General features: G+C 48.3%; 1 protein-coding gene across 2 annotated transcripts in view; it reads right to left on the bottom strand.

Moving 5' to 3' along the window:
- The window catches only part of FAM117B (family with sequence similarity 117 member B), a 60,364-nt gene extending 42,468 nt beyond the window's left edge, over positions 1–17,896 (bottom strand). For both annotated transcript variants that reach the window (XM_075317609.1, XM_075317610.1), the window contains exon 1: positions 17,145–17,896. In XM_075317609.1, coding sequence (XP_075173724.1) covers positions 17,145–17,700 — 556 coding nt within the window. In that variant the 5' untranslated portion in view covers positions 17,701–17,896. The remainder of the gene's footprint in view (positions 1–17,144) is intronic.
- Between the last annotated feature and the right edge of the window lie 2,449 nt (positions 17,897–20,345).

Raw genomic sequence — 20,345 nt, 5'->3', positions numbered from 1 at the left:
AGGAGTTAATGGCGGCGGATCGCCGCCACTAAGTCCAGACTTGATCATGGCAGCATCTATGAGACAGCTGACATGATCAACACCTAAGTAAAGTGAAAAAACACAGACACTGAAAAATCCTTTATTTTAAATAAAGCATAAATAAGCCTCGTTCACCCTTTTATTAACCACCCCCCCAAAACAAAGCTCCGACGTAATCCACGTCCTGCGATGCTTACATCCAGCCGCGACTAACACTGTCACAGCGCTGAATGCAGCGGTAACCACAGGGCATTTCCTACGGCCGGTAATGTGAACTTACTACCGACCGTGAGAAATGCAGCGCTCTGTCTATTTATCCATCTACAGTTAGGTCCAGAAATATTTGGACAGTGACACAATTTTGGCGAGTTGGGCTCTGCATGCCACCACATTGGATTTGAAATGAAACCTCTACAACAGAATTCAAGTGCAGATTGTAACGTTTAATTTGAAGGTTTGAACAAAAATATCTGATAGAAATTGTAGGAATTGTACACATTTCTTTACAAACACTTCACATTTTAGGTCAAAAGTAATTGGACAAATAAACCAAACCCAAACAAAATATTTTTATTTTCAATATTTTGCTGCGAATCCTTTGGAGGCAATCACTGCCTTAAGTCTGGAACCCATGGACATCACCAAACGCTGGGTTTCCTCCTTCTTAATGCTTTGCCAGGCCTTTACAGCCGCAGCCTTCAGGTCTTGCTTGTTTGTGGGTCTTTCCGTCTTAAGTCTGGATTTGAGCAAGTGAAATGCATGCTCAATTGGGTTAAGATCTGGTGATTGACTTGGCCATTGCAGAATGTTCCACTTTTTTGCACTCATGAACTCCTGGGTAGCTTTGGCTGTATGCTTGGGGTCATTGTCCATCTGTACTATGAAGCGCCGTCCGATCAACTTTGCGGCATTTGGCTGAATCTGGGCTGAAAGTATATCCCGGTACACTTCAGAATTCATCCGGCTACTCTTGTCTGCTGTTATGTCATCAATAAACACAAGTGACCCAGTGCCATTGAAAGCCATGCATGCCCATGCCATCACGTTGCCTCCACCATGTTTTACAGAGGATGTGGTGTGCCTTGGATCATGTGCCGTTCCCTTTCTTCTCCAAACTTTTTTCTTCCCATCATTCTGGTACAGGTTGATCTTTGTCTCATCTGTCCATAGAATACTTTTCCAGAACTGAGCTGGCTTCATGAGGTGTTTTTCAGCAAATTTAACTCTGGCCTGTCTATTTTTGGAATTGATGAATGGTTTGCATCTAGATGTGAACCCTTTGTATTTACTTTCATGGAGTCTTCTCTTTACTGTTGACTTAGAGACAGATACACCTACTTCACTGAGAGTGTTCTGGACTTCAGTTAATGTTGTGAACGGGTTCTTCTTCACCAAAGAAAGTATGCGGCGATCATCCACCACTGTTGTCATCCGTGGACGCCCAGGCCTTTTTGAGTTCCCAAGCTCACCAGTCCATTCCTTTTTTCTCAGAATGTACCCGACTGTTGATTTTGCTACTCCAAGCATGTCTGCTATCTCTCTGATGGATTTTTTCTTTTTTTTCAGCCTCAGGATGTTCTTCTTCACCTCAATTGAGAGAGTTCCTTAGACCGCATGTTGTCTGGTCACAGCAACAGCTTCCAAATGCAAAACCACACACCTGTAATCAACCCCAGACCTTTTAACTACTTCATTGATTACAGGTTAACGAGGGAGACGCCTTCAGAGTTAATTGCAGCCCTTAGAGTCCCTTGTCCAATTACTTTTGGTCCCTTGAAAAAGAGGAGGCTATGCATTACAGAGCTATGATTCCTAAACCCTTTCTCCGATTTGGATGTGAAAACTCTCATATTGCAGCTGGGAGTGTGCACTTTCAGCCCATATTATATATATATATATATATATATATATATATATATATATATATATATATATATATATATAATTGTATTTCTGAACATGTTTTTGTAAACAGCTAAAATAACAAAACTTGTGTCACTGTCCAAATATTTCTGGCCCTGACTATTATCTATCTCAGAAGGAAATTTTTTTTTTATTTTTAAAATGTGCTTTATTGTATTGAATGCAATAAAGCACATGTACCAACCAGGACGCGGCAATACCGCGAACAATACCGCGGTAAACCGCATGCAGTTTTCAAGTGCGGTTTGCCGCGTTTTTTTACCGTGGGTGCAGTAATCTTTCAATGCCTGCGGAATTTCTTAAGAAAATTCCATTTTCCAGTGCGCACATAGCCTCGGATTCGCTCAGCCCTAATCACAAGAAGAGAGGAGGTGCCGGACGGAGACTAGCGGCGGCCATCATACCGGACCGCCCCCTAGGTGAGTAAAATAAAAGTATTTTTACATTATACAGAGCAGCCTGGGCTCTTCTATACTGCATTCCAGAATACAATATATAAGGGCTCACTGGTGGTGAACACCGCTCATAAAGGGAACCCGTCACCAGGTTTTTCCCTTAAGAATATACCTCAAAACTGGCAATAACAATGAGAAGACTGAATAGCTGCAAATATGTACAAATTACAGTGTGTATTCCTCTGTCGCTTGCTAGTATACTGGATATGTGCACTTGGCTCAGTGTAATCATAGGTGTAGCCATTCACATTACAGGACCATCACTCTCCTTCCAGCAACTTTACATGCTGTAGCCTGAAATGCATTAATAGCTACAAGATCTGTCACCAAAAACATGAAACTAAGCATAGAGCCCTGTAGGGCAGGCGCAGGCAATTAATTTTCCTGCGTGGCCATATGAGAGACTGTGACTGGGGTGGAGAGCGGAACCAAAATGCTGAACTTAAAAGGGGTTATCCGGCTTCTTTGACTTTTTTTTTTTATTTCCCTATTGGGCTACATTGGGGCAGGTAAGTAGATAGAGACCACTTACCTGCCCCGCTGTCAGCCCCCTCTCCCCCGGCTCAGAGCGGTCATGTGACCGCTCCTGCCGCGATTTTGCTGCTTCCGGTCTTTGCACGTCTACATGGGCAGGGCCATGTTGACATGCAAATGTGGAGCAGCATGTCACCTCCCTGCTGGGCGACTACAGTGCGAGGAGTCACCGCCCCCCTTCCCTGCACCCTCCCACACATTCCCCTGCACCTCCAGTAACCTCCCCCTGCACTGCTGTGGGGTCCGTGATTTGGGGGCGGGGCCTGGCGGCAGCTGCCGTAGTGTCAGCTCCAGCACCGGGCCCCCTGCCCAGGATCGCACATTCAAATGTACCGGCATCACAGATCACCGATGCCGGTACATTTGAATGTGCTGATGAGAAGTCACTGTCCCTCCCGCTGTCTGTGCGCTCTGCAGCACAGCGGTGACGTCACTACTGTGCTGAAGAGAGCACAGACAGCGGACGAACGTGCAGGAGCGGCGGGGACCGAGGACGGGTGAGTATGTACTCCACATGTGTTCCCGATGGGGATGGGGGGGTTGCAGAGCCATGTGTGTGCGTGTGCAGAGCCATGTGTGTGCGTGTACAGTGCAGAGCCATGCGTGTGCAGAGCCATGTGTACGGTGCAGAGCCATGTGTACGGTGCAGAGCCATGCATGTGCAGAGCCATGTGTGTACGGTGCAGAGCCATGTGTGTACGGTGCAGAGCCGTGTGTACGGTGCAGAGCCGTGTGTACGGTGCAGAGCCATGTGTACGGTGCAGAGCCATGTGTACGGTGCAGAGCCATGTGTACGGTGCAGAGCCATGCGTGTGCAGAGCCATGTGTGTACGGTGCAGAGCCATGTGTGTACGGTGCAGAGCCATGTGTGTACGGTGCAGAGCCATGTGTGTACGGTGCAGAGCCATGTGTGTACGGTGCAGAGCCATGTGTGTACGGTGCAGAGCCATGCGTACGGTGCAGAGCCATGCATGTGCAGAGCCATGTGTACGGTGCAGAGCCATGTGTACGGTGCAGAGCCATGTGTACGGTGCAGAGCCATGTGTACGGTGCAGAGCCATGCATGTGCAGAGCCATGTGTACGGTGCAGAGCCATGTGTGTACGGTGCAGAGCCATGTGTGTACGGTGCAGAGCCATGTGTGTACGGTGCAGAGCCATGTGTGTACGGTGCAGAGCCATGTGTGTACGGTGCAGAGCCATGTGTACGGTGCAGAGCCATGTGTACGGTGCAGAGCCATGCGTGTGCAGAGCCATGTGTACGGTGCAGAGCCATGTGTACGGTGCAGAGCCATGTGTGTACGGTGCAGAGCCATGTGTGTACGGTGCAGAGCCATGTGTGTACGGTGCAGAGCCATGCGTACGGTGCAGAGCCATGCATGTGCAGAGCCATGCATGTGCAGAGCCATGTGTACGGTGCAGAGCCATGTGTACGGTGCAGAGCCATGTGTACGGTGCAGAGCCATGTGTGTACGGTGCAGAGCCATGTGTGTACGGTGCAGAGCCATGTGTGTACGGTGCAGAGCCATGTGTGTACGGTGCAGAGCCATGTGTGTACGGTGCAGAGCCATGTGTGTACGGTGCAGAGCCATGTGTGTACGGTGCAGAGCCGTGTGTACGGTGCAGAGCCGTGTGTACGGTGCAGAGCCGTGTGTACGGTGCAGAGCCGTGTGTACGGTGCAGAGCCATGTGTACGGTGCAGAGCCATGTGTACGGTGCAGAGCCATGTGTACGGTGCAGAGCCATGCGTGTGCAGAGCCATGTGTACGGTGCAGAGCCATGTGTGTACGGTGCAGAGCCATGTGTGTACGGTGCAGAGCCGTGTGTACGGTGCAGAGCCGTGTGTACGGTGCAGAGCCGTGTGTACGGTGCAGAGCCGTGTGTACGGTGCAGAGCCATGTGTACGGTGCAGAGCCATGCGTGTGCAGAGCCATGTGTACGGTGCAGAGCCATGTGTACGGTGCAGAGCCATGTGTACGGTGCAGAGCCATGCGTGTGCAGAGCCATGTGTACGGTGCAGAGCCATGTGTACGGTGCAGAGCCATGTGTACGGTGCAGAGCCATGTGTACGGTGCAGAGCCATGTGTACGGTGCAGAGCCATGTGTACGGTGCAGAGCCATGTGTACGGTGCAGAGACATGTGTGTGCGTGTGCAGAGACATGTGTGTGCGTGTGCAGAGACATGTGTGTGCGTGTGCAGAGACATGTGTGTGCGTGTGCAGAGACATGTGTGTGCGGTGCAGACCCCGATGTGAGGCTGTTATTTGCAATGCTGTAGTGATACCAGGTCAGGTGCTGGGGAAGAATATACTGACAGGGAATGTGTGCAGGGGGCGGGCAGGGGGCGAGGCTGGACACTGGGGTGGGGCTGGACACTGAGGCTGGGCGGTGACAGCTCTGACTGAGGTTTTGCACAGGAAGTGGTCATGTTTGCTGGATCTGAATGTAAACAAGAAGCTGCAGAGAATAAAGGTATAATTCAAGAGGAACAAAAGTTAGAAAACAGAAAATAACAATGTAGGTGTGATTTATATGACAATACAGCACAGAAACTCAAAAATTTTTGTTAAGCTAATGTCGGACAACTCCTTTAATTCTGCTCAATATAAATATATAAATTATTTTATATTCATTGTATCACATAATATTAGACAGAATTAAGGATGCTGACATCCCCCTACATACCGTATGAGTTCACACACAGCCACTATATACAGTATGAGCCCCCATATAGTATGCAGTATGAGACCCTCCCATTGCCCCTGTATACAGTATGAACCCTCACATAATCCCTATATTTATGTACACATTCCATACACATTTAAAAAAAAAGAAAAGTGCATTTAATGTGTGTATGAATATAGGGATTATGTGGGGGCTCATACTGTACATAGGTGCATTATGTGGATCTCATACTGTATACAGGGGCAATGTGGGCGGCTCATACTATATTTATGCACACATTCCATACAAACGCACAAAAAAAAAAAACCTCCCTTTACTACCGTTCCCCCAGTGCTCTGCTGGACCAACTCTCCACACAGCAAGTGCACTGATCTGACGTTATTGCGTCTGCTGTCTCACACGCTAATTGGTGGCGGGAACCAGCGGCTCCTTCTCCACCAATGTATTCACAGCTATCTGCATCCTCAGCATGCAGCTAACAATATCTGGCGTGGGATGGCATGGTGCGGCCTGTGGGTCACCGGTTTCAGCCCTTCGGCTGTCTGTCCAGACTTGAAAAAGCAGAGGGCCAGATGTGGCCTGCACCTTGTCCAGTTCTGCTGTAGGAGATGTAGCCGTATGAAAACAACACTGCTCTGCACATGCAGTGTTGTGGTTGCGCCATGCAGCACCACACTTAGGCCGGGGCCACACGGGGACTACTGCGATCCCCTCGCATGACAGTTGGCTCACGCTGGCAGTACAGCAGAGCTGAGTGTCATGCGAGTGTCCCTGCGACTGAGGTCCGATCGTGCGAGCGGACCACAGCTGCGAGGGGCAAGCCGGCACTGAGGAGGGGAGGGATTCATCTCCCTCTCTCCTCTGTAGCCGGCTATTGCGATTCTCGCCCTGCACTCGCAGTACACCGGTGTACCGCGAGTGCAGTGCGATTTTTCTTTCACCCCATAGATTTGAATGGGTGCGAGAGAAAGTCTTGCATTACAGTCGCAGAATGCTGTGATTGTTTTCTTGGTCAGATTAGAGCTGAGAGAATAATCGCTCATGTGTGCTGACATACAGGCTAATATTGGTCCGAGTGGAATGCGATTTTTTTTATCGCACTCCACTCGCACCGATTTTCATGCCGTGTGGTTTAGGCCTTTGAATACTACCCACTAAAATGGTCACCGTGACACAGTACTGGGCTTATACACTGATCAAAATGTTAACAAAGAACCTCATGTTTAATTTTTTTATAATTTGCTTAGCCACATTAAATTGAAATGTATAATCTTCGGGTGTGTGGCCATGGCCAAGGTGTTTTTTCTACAGATGTGGTATTCTTATAAAAACTGTACCATTACTTTTAACCACCACCCTTTCGCACACTAGACAAGCCCGCCCAATAGTCTTCATACGTAAAATAGCAGTGGCCTACACACAACCCACCAGCTCCTGCTTTATCTTCCAAAATCTTGAAAGAAAACAAAATTAAGCAGATGGATTTTACAGATGGCGAGTGCCACTACTTTGTGATCTCTTTCTATCTTTCATGTATATGGGATAAAGATAGAGCATATAAACCTATGAAGCTGTTAAAGTACCCCTTTACACATTTATTTTTCCCACTGTTGGGTATCGTGTGTCAGCATCATGACAGTAGTATCATACTCCCCAGTTGCAGTTTTCTCCCATTTTCAGTGGCGCTCCGGTACGTTGCGGCACAACTGCATTTGTGGCCCGCTCAATCACAAAGTGGTTGCTGTGTGGGGCGGAGGTCACTTTTTGAGTTCTCTCAAAGCAAGTCTACAAGACTAAGAACAAAGCTAGACAGCCTTGTTCTAAGTCTCAGGCTATGTTCACATGTAGCATTTCTTCTGCTCTTTTGGAAGTCACAACCCTGTGTCTGAAAAGTCAGTTTTTCAGCATTTTCGAAGAGTTTATTTGGCAGTAATTTTCAGGTGCAGATTACCTGTGTGCTTTTGTCCACAGTATGTTTAATAAAGTTAAAGTTTTATTCAACAAAAACATTACAAAAAACACCCATTGTTCTCTATGGGTAACAAAACAAAAAACAAAACCCACTGAAAAGATTGACATGCTGCAGATTTAGGCTATGTGCGCACGTTGCGTAAATACATGCAGTTACGCTGCGCTTTGTAGCGCAGCGTAACTGCATGCGTCCTGCGTCCCCTGCACAGTCTATGGAGATTGTGCAGGGGCCGTGTGCACGTGGCGTCTTAGAGCGCAGCGCTTCGGCTGCTACCCAAAGCGCTACGTTCTAAGAAGTGACATGTCACTTCTTTCCTGTGCTTTGCCGGCAGCCCCCGCTCTGTCTATGGCAGGAGCTGCAGGCAGAGCGCATGGAATCTGCTTTTTTTTTCTCTACGGACATTTTCTGCAGCAATTTGAAGCTCACGTGTGCTCTTCAGATCGCTGCAGAAATTTCTGCAGGGCCAGTACGCAACGTGCGCACATAGCCTTAAAGCGTGTGCATGAGTTTTGTGAAATTCCATAGCCATTCCTGGTACTGTAAGGCGATGTGCACATGCTGTTTGGTGCAGCAATTTTACAGAGCAAAATCTGCACCTTGTGACAGAAAAATGCAGCAAAAACCGCATGCATTTTTTGCTGCGTTTTTGTGCCATGCGTTTCTTTTTTTTAATGAATTCAATGGCTTGAAGGGTTACAAAACGCAGGCAAAAAAAACACGCACCAGCAATTGAGATGCTGCAGATATTTTCTGCACCCAAATCTACAAGGAAAAGAGAATCAACATGCACACAACACTTCAGAATTCTCAATGACTTTGCTCAAGAATAAGCATGCGTTGTAGTCACAAAAATACACTATGTGCACATAGCCTAAAAGTAGCCTTTAATTTGCAAAAAAAAAAAATAAAACTGCAAAAAAAAAAGCTGAAGAAATGCAACATATGAACGTAGCCTTAGATTTACACTGAGCGAGTAAACACCATTCCACAGTTATCCGACAGGTTACTTGTGAGGTGATGTGGCACCACTACGGACCGAAGCGCTGCTGAAACCGGGTGAAGACTGCAACCAGTGAGTTACTACCTTCCCGAGACTTCCACATAATACCTAACAAAGGGGCACATGGGGAAAAAAAAAAAAACAGCCACCAAATGTGCAAGGAGAAAATACTTAACGTGTGCACTACACTTCAGGGATCTCATTGACTTTGCTGGCAGTTTTGTGACAAATCTGAACTCAAAAACCCAATAAAAAAGTGATAAAAACGCATAGTGTGCACATAGACTTGGTGTCTCCTTTGCAGTTGCACATGGTTGTACCCCAGTGTTATCCTGGGAGGACTAATTGATCACTTTAGACTGCAGTAATAGCCTGTGCGCACGTGTGCGTAATTCATGCAGTTACGCTGCGCTTTGTAGCGCAGCGTAACTGCATGCGTTCTGCGTCCCCTGCACAATCTATTGAGATTGTGCAGGGGCCGAGCGCACGTGGCATATTAGAACGCAGCGCTTCGGCTGCTGCCCGAATCGCTGCGTTCTAAGAAGTGACATGTCACTTCTTCTGTGCGCTTTGCCGGCAGCCCCTGCTCTGTCTATGGCAGGAGCTGCAGGCAGAGCGCACGTTCTCGCCGGCACCATGCGCTTCAGAACGCAGCTATTCAGCTGCGCTCTGAAGCGCACCTTTTCGGTGCGGTGCAGAGCGCACACGTGCGCACATAGCCTAAGGCTATGTGCGCATGTTGCGTACTGTCCCTGCAGAAATTTGTGCAGCGATTTGAACAGCACACGTGCGCTTCAAATCGCTGCAGAAAAAGACGATTTCATGTGCTCTTCATGTAGCCCCTCCCATAGACAGAGCAGGGACTGCATGCAGAGCGCAGAAAAGAAGTGACATGTCACTTCTTAGAACACGCGCTTCGAGCAGCAGCCGAAGCGCTGTGCTCTAATACGCCACGTGCGCACGTCTCCTGCTTAATCTTCATAGATTATGCTGGGGACGCAGGACACATGCAGTTACGCAACGTGCGCACATAGCCTAACAAAGGAAAAAAGTTGCATTGAGGTCACATGGGTTGTGATGGCCTAAACATTATTAAACAGGCTGTCATTCACTGACAAACAAGCAAAACGCTAGTAAATGGGTGAAATTATTTTTAAGAAATCTTAAGGCTATGTGCCCACGGGAAGCTGTATCAGCGGATTTTGCCGCGGAAAACCTGCAGATTTATCTGGATTTTCTAGACAAATCCGCAGGTTTGAGCAAGTACAGACACTCCCCATATTATCCTATGGGACATGGGGAGTGCTGTATCAATGCTGCGGTATGTGCGGCTGCAGTATATGCTGCGGATGACCCGCAGTCGCACATAACTGCATGTCAATTATTTCTGCGGAATTACCTTCAGAAATCCTGGCCCTCCAGATATAGGCCAGAACTTCTGCAGGTAAGTCGCATGAATGTACGCAGGTTTTTCCACAGCTATTTCGCTGAAATCCCGCAGCAATGCATAGCTGCAGATTCAGGGCAGGGACAACGTACCCGCGGATTTTGCCGTGGAAAACCTGCGGATTTATCTGGATTTTCTAGAGAAATCTGCAGGCTAACGCAAGTACAGATACTCCCTATATTATCCTCTGGGATTTGGGGAGTGCTGTATCAATGGTGTGGTATGTGCGGGTGCAGAATATGCTGCGGATGTCCCGCACATAACTGCATGTTAATTATTCATGCGTAAATATCTGCGGAATTCCCGCTCCTCCACTATGGAGATACAGGGCGGGAATTCCGAAGGTAAGTCGCATGAATGTACGCAGGTTTACCGCAACAACTCCACACATATACCGCAGCAATGGATAGCTGCGGACAAACCTGCGGAAAAGTCCGGGGGTACGTTGTCCCGTGGGCACATAGCCTAAAAGTCATAGGTCTTGGCAGCACAATGTCCTGTATAAACAGGACATGTGCTGCCAAATGTGATATTCTATCTGCACAGAACAATTGTGTGGATGATCATTCTGTGCGCATGGAAGGGTGCTCGGCCTGTCTAAACTCATGTCAGTTGGCTTGCATGTAGTCAGAGGTAAGTTAATAGCCACAATAAGGCCATACAAATGGGCCCCAACTACACTTTATACAAAAATTCTCACAGAAACCACTGCCAGTGATGTGGGCTATAAACTCAGAATATGCAAATTCAAGCACAGGCAAACACAGGAGAGGACAAGCCTCACAATAAGAGTATATGAGCCCAAAATATTTACCAAATCAAATAAAGTAATAAAATGGCATACAATTCAAATACTAGAATAAAATATAACAAGCCAGTGCTATAATTATGAAAACAGGGGACACCTACCACTAATACACTTAAAAACTCACGTAAGGAGACTGGCACATATAAACCACAGGTAAATACAATGTGCATTAGATATGACTATGTTCCATTCTCAGATCAACCAGCGCTGACAAACATAAGAAAAGGATACAATGAAATGTAAAGAATAATGTGACACAAAACAGATCAAAGTACGTGACCGATCACACTTGTATGTGAGAAAGGTATAGTGCGTGTCTGCCTCGCCCCAACGCACGTTTCACCCTTCTTTGTCAGGGGTTGTGTTAGGAGAATGACAACTTGGCTGTTTATGGCAGGCAAATGATTGGAAAACACGGCAAATACGTGTCACAAGATAAACAACGGCTTCCAGGTAAAATTGGTGCGTGTGATGCTGACATCCTGCCCAGATGTGTAATGTTCCTCCATCCCGCAGGCACTGTAACGCAATTTTTAACAGCACTTACACTATATTTTCATTATACAATTTAATTATATTTTTATATGCGTATTAGGTCTGGCCTTGAGCAATTTTTTAACGGCCTAATTATTTAAGGCATATATTGCCTGACAGTGCAATTTCCCAACAGACCGATTATACAATAGTCCGTTTTTCACATATTTGTTCTATCGAGAACACATACCCATTCTAATCTATGGAGTTGTTCACATGTTCATCTGTTTTTGCGGACCGTGTTTCCGCAAATAAAATCATGGGGACATGTTCATTTTTTTTAATTTTTTTTTTTTAACAACTCTCAGATCAAAACTACTCTTACATGGGTCTCTGAAAATCATGGACAGTATACAGATGGGATCAGTGAGCAATTAAAAATAACTTGATGAAACGCTAATTCGAAAAACTAACATACAAACTGATGAAATGCAGATCCATAACACTGATGACCATAGGTAGGTTTAATGACTTGTAATCTTCACAGATCCGTGTCACACAAGCAAATGATCTTCGATTGTTTTCTCGGACAGGAGTTGGACCCACAGAGAAGAATGGTGTATTGATTAAAATTGTGAATTCAACAGAGATCCGTGAGACTCAGAGCTGGTCTTATGCGGATTTGATTTGTGAATCTTTGAGAATCAGTCACAGACACTCATATCTATAGATACATGAGACATGGATGCAAACTGGAAGGTTTCCATTTCCTCCAGTTTGGCAAAAATCTGTATCTCATGGACCTGCTGCTTAGGGATTAACTTTATTAAAAAAATGTGACCTTCAAAGATTTTTATTGGCTTGGAAACAAGAACAGCTCTTCACTGGAAAAAAAAAAGAAAAAAAGGAAAACTGAAAAAATTTGTTCATTTCTCTTTGATGGTAACCTGTGAATTTAGCCTAAAAAAGCAGTACCAAAAATAAAAAAACGCTCTGCGGTGCAGTCTCTATTTCAATTAAACGTCACCTTCAAAAGTCGCAACATTTTTGGGCAACTCAAGAGTTACTCGAAAATTTTGCAACTGTTTTTGTTACTCCTGTCCCAGACAACTCTGCCAAAATAGGGGGAGCTGGGAGTCCAATTCATCAGATTTTATACCATGTACTTTAGTCTCCACTAACATTCCTGACAGGTGCAAACCAGCTTGAAGGTCCATCTAATGCATAATCCTCTAATTGGTTAGGTGCACCTTACTCCAACAATTCCATCCATAAAGACTGATGGAACAGTCTAAATGAAGTGAGTCCAAAATGTTTAAAGGGTTGTCTCAGCCGTTAGCAGCAAAGCAATGGAGCACAATTGTCTATTACCACGTGTGGGTGGTCTGTTTTTTTGTTTTTTTAATAAACTAGTAATGGCGGCATGAGTTTAAAAGGAAGAGAGCAGCCATTAATGCTCCTACCTTCATTTTCATGAAAATTACAGTAAGGGCTAAGCCACACGGCGAGAAAATCGGTGCGAGTGGAGTGCGATAAAACATCGCATTCCCCTCGGACCAATTCTAGCCTGTGTGTCAGCACACATGGGCGATTATTTTCTCAGCCCTAATCGGACTGAGAAAACAATCGCAGCATGCTGCGATTGTAATCCGAGACTCTTTCTCTCGCACCCATTCAAGTGAATGGGGCGAGAGAAAAATCGCACTGCACTCGCGGTACACCGGTGTACTGCCAGTGCAATGCGAGAATGTCTATAGCCGGCTACACAGGCGAGAGGGAGAGAAATCCCTCCCTCCCCTCCTGAGTGCCGGCCCGCCCCCCGCAGCTGAGGTCTGCTCGCACGAACGGACCTCAGTTGCAAGGACACAAGCATGAGACTCGGCTCTGCTGTACTGCCAGCACGAGCCGAGTCTCATGCAAGGGGATCGCAGTAGTCCCCGTGTGGCCCCGGCCTAACACCAAAACTCAATGTGTGCATATACTCAGAAGTTGTCGTCCAGACGCTACAGCAATTGCTATTCATGTAGTTCACTTGTAGATCTGTATAACGCCTCTTTGACACGGCAGTATTTTGTATGGGTTTCATCAGTATTTGGAAGCCAAAACCAGGAGTGTCTCCAAAACACAGAACAAGTCATTCTTTAATGATAGTTTTTCTCTGTAACTTCCTCTACTGGTTTTGGCTTACAAACACTGATGCACAATACTGAAGTGTGAAAGGAGCCTTAGGCTAAGTTCACATTTCCGTTGATTTGTATCAGTCACATGCGTCGCTTGACGCATGTGACTGATGCGCTGTTCAACGCTGTACAACGGATGACAAAGAACAGAATTCTTTGTCGGATTCCGTTGTGTGCGGGGGGCGGAGTTCTGGGGCAGAGCCGAGCGGGGGGCGGGGCCAGGCGCTGAGGATGTCAGTGGAAGTGCTGCGGTCTGCATGGCTGGGGACAGGTGAGTGTATCTGTGAGTGAGTGAGTGTGTGTATGTGCATGTATGTATGTATGTATGTATGTATGTATGTATGTGCACATGCAAAGTGCGGGAGGGGGCGGAGCCGAGCGGGGGGCGGGGCCAGGCGCTGAGGATGTCAGTGGAAGTGCTGCGGTCTGCATGGCTGGGGACAGGTGAGTGTATCTGTGAGTGAGTGAGTGTGTGTATGTGCATGTATGTATGTATGTATGTATGTGTGTGCACATGCAAAGTGCGGGAGGGGGCGGAGCCGAGCGGGGGGCGGGGCCAGGCGCTGAGGATGTCAGTAGAAGTGCTGCGGTCTGCATGGCTGGGGACAGGTGAGTGTATGTGTGAGTGTGTGTATGTGCATGTATGTATGTATGTGTGTGTGTGCACATGCAAAGTGCGGGAGGGGGCGGAGCCGAGCAGGGGGCGGGGCCAGACGAGGGTGTCAGTGCTTGTCTGCATGGCTGGGGACAGGTGTGTGTGTGTGTGTGTGTGTGTGTGTGTACATACATGTGCGGAGTGCGGGAGGGGGCGGGGCCGAGCGGGGAAGTGTCGGCCTCCCTGCACACGTAACCAGCCTAAATATCGGGTAACAGCAAAGCACCCGATGTTTACCTTGGTTACCCGATATTTACCTTGGTTACGGGCCTACACCGCTTAGCGCTGGCTCCTTGCACCGTAACCAGGGTAAATATCGGGTAACCAACCAAAGCTGGTGACGTGTGCAGGGAGCCAGAGAGCATGCGCAGCGAAATCCGACGGATCTCGCTGCTCAAAAAACGTTACATGCTGCGTTCCTCCCGCCCGGCGGTCAGTCGTTCCACGACTGATCAGTCGGGCGGAGGGTGCAACGCAGCATCATCAGTCACAATCCGCTGCTCATACAAGTCTATGGGAACAGCGGAATCCGCTAAACGGATTCCGCTGTTTACAAGAGCAGCGGATTGTGACTGATAGATTTTAGCGGAAATGTGAACTTAGCCTAAGGCTAAGTTCACACATCCTGTGTTTTCAATCCGTCAGGTCCGTCAGCAACGGATCAGTCATTTTCAAGATGTCAACTGATGCAACTGATGTGTTTTTCACAGGATTCCTTTCACAGGAATCCTGTGAAAAAACGGATCAGTTGCGTCCGTTACATCCGCTGTGCGTCCGTTTTTTGACGGATCAGTCATGATCCGTCTGTGTTTGGGACAGCCCAGTGGGCGTGCCAAGCATGCTGGGCATGCTCAGTAGAGCATGACGGAATCCTGCGCTGGATTCCGTTGTAAGACGGATTACGACGGAATCCAGCACCATAGACATGCATTACAAGCTTGACGGATGGCGACGGATTCCTGTGCGGCGCGTTAATTTTGACGGCCCGAAAAACGTTACATTCTGCGTTGCTCCCCGCTCGGCGGTCAGTCAAAAACGACGGACCGCGACGCAGCGGATGCAACGCAGGGTCATCAGTCGCAATCTGTCGCTAATAGAAGTCTATGGGGAAATACAGGATTCCTGCAAAATATTTTGCAGGTTACCGTAATTCCCCAAGGCGACGGATTGTGACTGATGCAAAACACAGGATGTGTGAACTTAGCCTTAGGCCAAGGGCTGCCTGCAACTTTTGTTCAGCTACTGATTACTGTATTTTTCGGATTATAAGACACACTTTTCCTCCCAAAAATTTGGGAGGAAAATGAGGGATGTGTCTTAAAATCCGAATACAGTATAGCTTTATCTGGGGGTCCTGTCTGTGCGGCGATCGGGTGCCTGTGACTGCGTGCAAGCGGCCGGGTACCTGTGGCTGCGTGCGGGCGGCAGTCGGGTGCCTGTGCCAGCCGGGTACCTGTGCGGGCGGCAGCCGGCACCGACTGCTGCCCTCACACAGGAACCCGGCTGCCGCCCGCACACAGCCACAGGTACCCGGGCTGCCACCCGCACGCAAGCACAGGTACCCGGCCGCTTGCACGCAGGGTGGGCGGGCAGCCTACTAGCTGCCACTCTGTGCATGCGAGGCGGGCGGCTGTGCAGCAGGTTACCCAGTTTGTCCGCGGTCCCAGTTTGAAATGATGGCGCCGGGAGCGGGCGCCTGCGCAGATGGAGCCCTTGGATGAGAGCTCCATATGCGTATGCGCCGCTCCAGGCACCATCATTTGAACCAGGACCGCGGACACTGGGACACTCACTGCACCGGCCTGCTGCACGACTCACCCGACGCCACCACAGACAAAACCGCACCTGACCCACCACGCCTGCAAGCACAACCTCTGGCTCCTGTGACCCCGCTTCACCACCACTGCTGCCTCCTCCAGTAAGAGAACACCGGAGTATAAGACGGACCCCATTTTTATTTTTTTATGTCTACATTTGGGGTGTGTCTTATAATCCAGTGCTTCCTATAAAGCGAAAAATACGGTAACTATTATGTGGCAGCAGCTAACCAATTGAATACAACTCAATGTTTGGTTTTGCACGACGCTATAGCTAAATGGTTAATATCAATCAATATTGCTAAAAAAATGTCGCAGTGTAGCCCAGTCCTAAAGGCCACCAAACTGAAATAAGAGAATTACCAATAACAGTATTATCTCCCTGCAGGACTGGCTGTTCACTTTAGTATACAGAGGCTTCTTGTTGCCCCAGCAGAGCCGCCCTCGCCCGGCCCCCACTTTGGCCTCGCCGCCCTCGCCCGGCCCCCACTTTGGCCTCGCCCGGCCCCCCACTTTGGCCTCGCCCGGCCCCCCACTTTGGCCTCGCCGCCCTCGCCCGGCCCCCCACTTTGGCCTCGCCGCGCTTTATCTATGACAGTGGAAGCCATTGCTTTCTTCTAGTTCTGCAGATATTTTTTATAAAACCAAGACAATCCAAATACTATAAGGCTATGTTCACACACTGCGTTTTTCACCTGCGTTTTTGGTCCGTTTTTGCTGCAGAAATTTCTTGAGAAATTCTTGTAACCTTTCTGCAGACATTCCCCAGCAAAACCTATGGCAAAAAAAATTAGCTGTGCGCACACTGCGTTTTTTTCTTAAGAAAATTCTTTCAGTAGATTTTCTTAAGAAAAAGAATGAGCATGTCACTTCTTTTCTGCAGCTAACTGCGTTTTTTGCCATATATAATTGGCACAATAACGCAGGGAGCAACCAGCGGTAAAAACGCACCAAAAACGCACCGAAAACGCACCAAAAACGCACTGAAAACGCGGCAAAAACGCAGGTGCATTTTTGGTGCGTTTTTTAACACAGGTGCACTCTTAAGAAATTTCTTAAGAAATTTCTTAAGAAAAATCATTTTTCTAGTGTGAACATAGCCTAAAGCGGAGTGGATGGGAGCAGGTGGCAGGGCACGCGCCACTACATGTATGTCAGCGATGTGGGGGGCTTACCTTTGGGGGACACGCTCTCCGGGGAGCTCCTCTGCTGCCAGCCCGACCTGCTGACGTTAGACAAGGACACCGGAGACGGTGAGGAGGAGGAGGAGGGCGCACCCGGGGTGCTGAGATCCGCGGCTGGGCTGGAGACCCCCGGAGAGGGCGAGGTGGGGGAGCCCAGGGTGGGCTGGTGGTGATGATGATGGTGGTGGTGGGAATGGTGGTGATGATGGTGGTGGTGGTGATGGTGGTGTCCTCGGGTGGGAGACGCCCCGGTCTGGGTGGACACGGTGGGGCTGTTCCGGGAGCTGGTGACGGCCGGGGGGGACTCCACGCCGTTTCCGTTGCCCCCGCTCCCTCGGCCGGGGCTGCTGCTGCGCGGAGAATGGCGGAGGGCGGATCCGTTGTTGTTATTATTGACCCTTGTCGGGCTGCCGTGCTGCTTCAGCTGGAAGGGCACCGTGGCCCTCATGGGCTGCAGCCGACTGCCCGGTGCAGCGCCCGTACTCCCGTTGGCGGGGGTGACCGGAGGGGTCGGGGAGCCATTTCTCCGCACCCGCTGCTGGGACATCTCCCACTCGTACTATGGAGTCTCTGGTGGAGAAATGGCGGCAATTCTAACACCCAAACCAATGCGAAAACAGTCTACAGCCTGGTCGCCGACCCTGGCGGTAATCACGTGGTGTGATGCACGGGCCGCTCGGTGTCGGTGCTGCGGCGGCTGCCGTGTCTGGAGACAACACAACACCCTGTGCGCCTGCGTCCCTCCCACCGACACTGCCGCCTTCCTGATTGGCTTATCTCCAGCCAATAGGCTTACAGCGTTCTGCAGAGCAACAGTAGCTGACTGGCTGCTGAGCGCCTCTCACACACGGGCAACCAGTGAGGTCGCGGTTCCCAAGCTCCAGGGAATGAGTGTGAGGAGGAGGCGGGAATGGCCGCACTCGGTGGTGGGCAGCGCAGTGGATCCAGTCACCTGCCAGAGGTTGTCAGGAGCGGCGCAGGGGGCTGGACCAGGCGCAGCAGCTCCTCTGTCGTCATGGCTGTAGTAACAGGAGAATGCCGCTGGCATCAGCTTGTGAGGGGGAGGAGGGCTGTCTAGTACAACGTCTGCCTATGAATGGCCCTCCTGTGTTATTCATGTATGACAGAAAACAAAGCTGTGGCAGGGAGATGGCGGTTACCTCACCTTACCTCATGTAATCCTCAGCCATAATCAGCACGCCCTCCACTGAGCAACCCCCCCACCTGAGCAACCCCTCCACTGAGCACACCCTCCACTGAGCACACCCTCCACTGAGCACACCCTCCACTGAGCACACCCTCCACTGAGCACACCCTCCACTGAGCACACCCTCCACTGAGCACACCCCCCACTGAGGAAACCATCCGCTCAGCAAGCACACTCAGCAAACCTTACACTGAGCAAATTCTCCACTGAGCAAGCACACTGAGGAAACCCTCCACTGAGGAAACCATCCACTGAGCAAACTCTCCACTGAGGAAACCATCCACTGAGCAAACCCTCCACTCAGCAAACTCCACTGAGGAAACCATCCACTGAGCAAACTCTCCCCTGAGGAAACCATCTACTGAACAAACTCTCCCCTGAGGAAACCATCTACTGAACAAACCCTCCAGTGAAGAAACCCTCCACTGAGGAAACCCTCCAGTGAAGAAACCCTCCACTCAGCACACCCTCCACTGAGCAAACTCTCCACTGAGGAAACCATCCACTGAACAAACCCTCCCCTGAGGAAACCATCTACTGAACAAACCCTCCACTGAAGAAACCCTCCACTGAAGAAACCCTCCACTGAAGAAACCCTCCACTGAGGAAACCATACACTGAGCAAACCCTCCACTGAACAAATCCTCCACAGAGCAAGCACACTCAGCAAACCCTCCACTGAGGAAACCCTTCACTGAGTAAACCCTCCACTGAGGAAACGATCCTCATCACATTCATGGCGCTCAGTTATTCAAAGAATTATCACCTCACAAGTAAATCTCAGCTTAGGCAGCGCTCACGTTCGGCATTCATGCCCCGCATACAGACAAGGCCGATCTAAACAGGCATGCACAAGCCAATCGTTTTTGTCTGGTGAAATAATTTTTAATCTTGCTTGAATATCATTGTTCTCAGCAGGACATGTTCCTGTGTAAACGAACTGCTAAGGACAATGCAATTCTTTGGGAGCAAAATATTCATGTTAACGATTGTCCAAATGATCAGTCTAAACAGGCTATTAAAAGACTGGCGATCCGCAGTTCTGGGTGCTTATCGTTCTGGGTGCATATTGCACCTGACAGGTTCCCTTTAAACTATGTTACGTCACTGAGTTTAATGAGGTCGGGTTACCTGTGGTCATAAGTGTGGGACCATGGGAATGGTCAGCTGTGGCCACAACTAATCTGAGTGACTTCACCATTTGTCACTTCTCAGTCTCTTCCTGAAGTCCACGGCGGGCATTCATGTTCCATGAGGATTACTTCGGACCTGCAGGGGTGTTTTGGGGGTTACATAACAAAACCTCCCAAATTTTTTATATATACAAATTTATTACAAAGTGACAAAAATACAAAACACTTTCACAATTATATGGAAATTTACCTAGTGGTAAACACACCAGACAACACAATAGAAAAATGTATGTCCCCCTTCTTAATAATTAAGGATATTATATTTCCCTCCCACAAAGATCCAATCATTCAGGGTTTATATAACATCACCAGTTATTAATTATAGGTGCTTGTAGGAAGCTAATACCTGAGACCTTTAACCCTTTAGTGATGGGGCTAATTTTCACCTTAATGACCAGACCAAATTTTGCAATTCTGACCAGTGTCACTTCATGAGGTTATAACTCTAGAACGCTTCAACGGATCCCGGTGATTCTGAGATTGTTTTTTCGTCACATATTGGACTTCATGTTAGTACCAAATTTAGGACAAAATTTTTTGCGTTTATTTGTGAAAAAATATGAATTTTGGCAAAATTTTTGAAAATTTTGAAATTTTCAACTTTTGAATTTTTTTTTCCGTTAAACCAGAGAGTTCTGTGACACAAAATAGTTAATAAATAACATTTCCCACTTGTCTACTTTACATCAGCACAATTTTGGAAAAAAAAAAAATTTTGTTAGGAAGTTAGAAGGGTTCAAAGTTTATGAGCAATTTCTCATTTTTACATCAAAATTTACAAAACCATTTTTT

This window comes from Anomaloglossus baeobatrachus, chromosome 7 (assembly GCF_048569485.1).
Source record: "Anomaloglossus baeobatrachus isolate aAnoBae1 chromosome 7, aAnoBae1.hap1, whole genome shotgun sequence".
Classification (NCBI taxonomy): Eukaryota; Metazoa; Chordata; class Amphibia; order Anura; family Aromobatidae; genus Anomaloglossus; species Anomaloglossus baeobatrachus.
The sequence above is the reverse complement of the archived record's forward strand: the minus strand, read 5'-3'. Positions and strand labels throughout refer to the sequence as shown.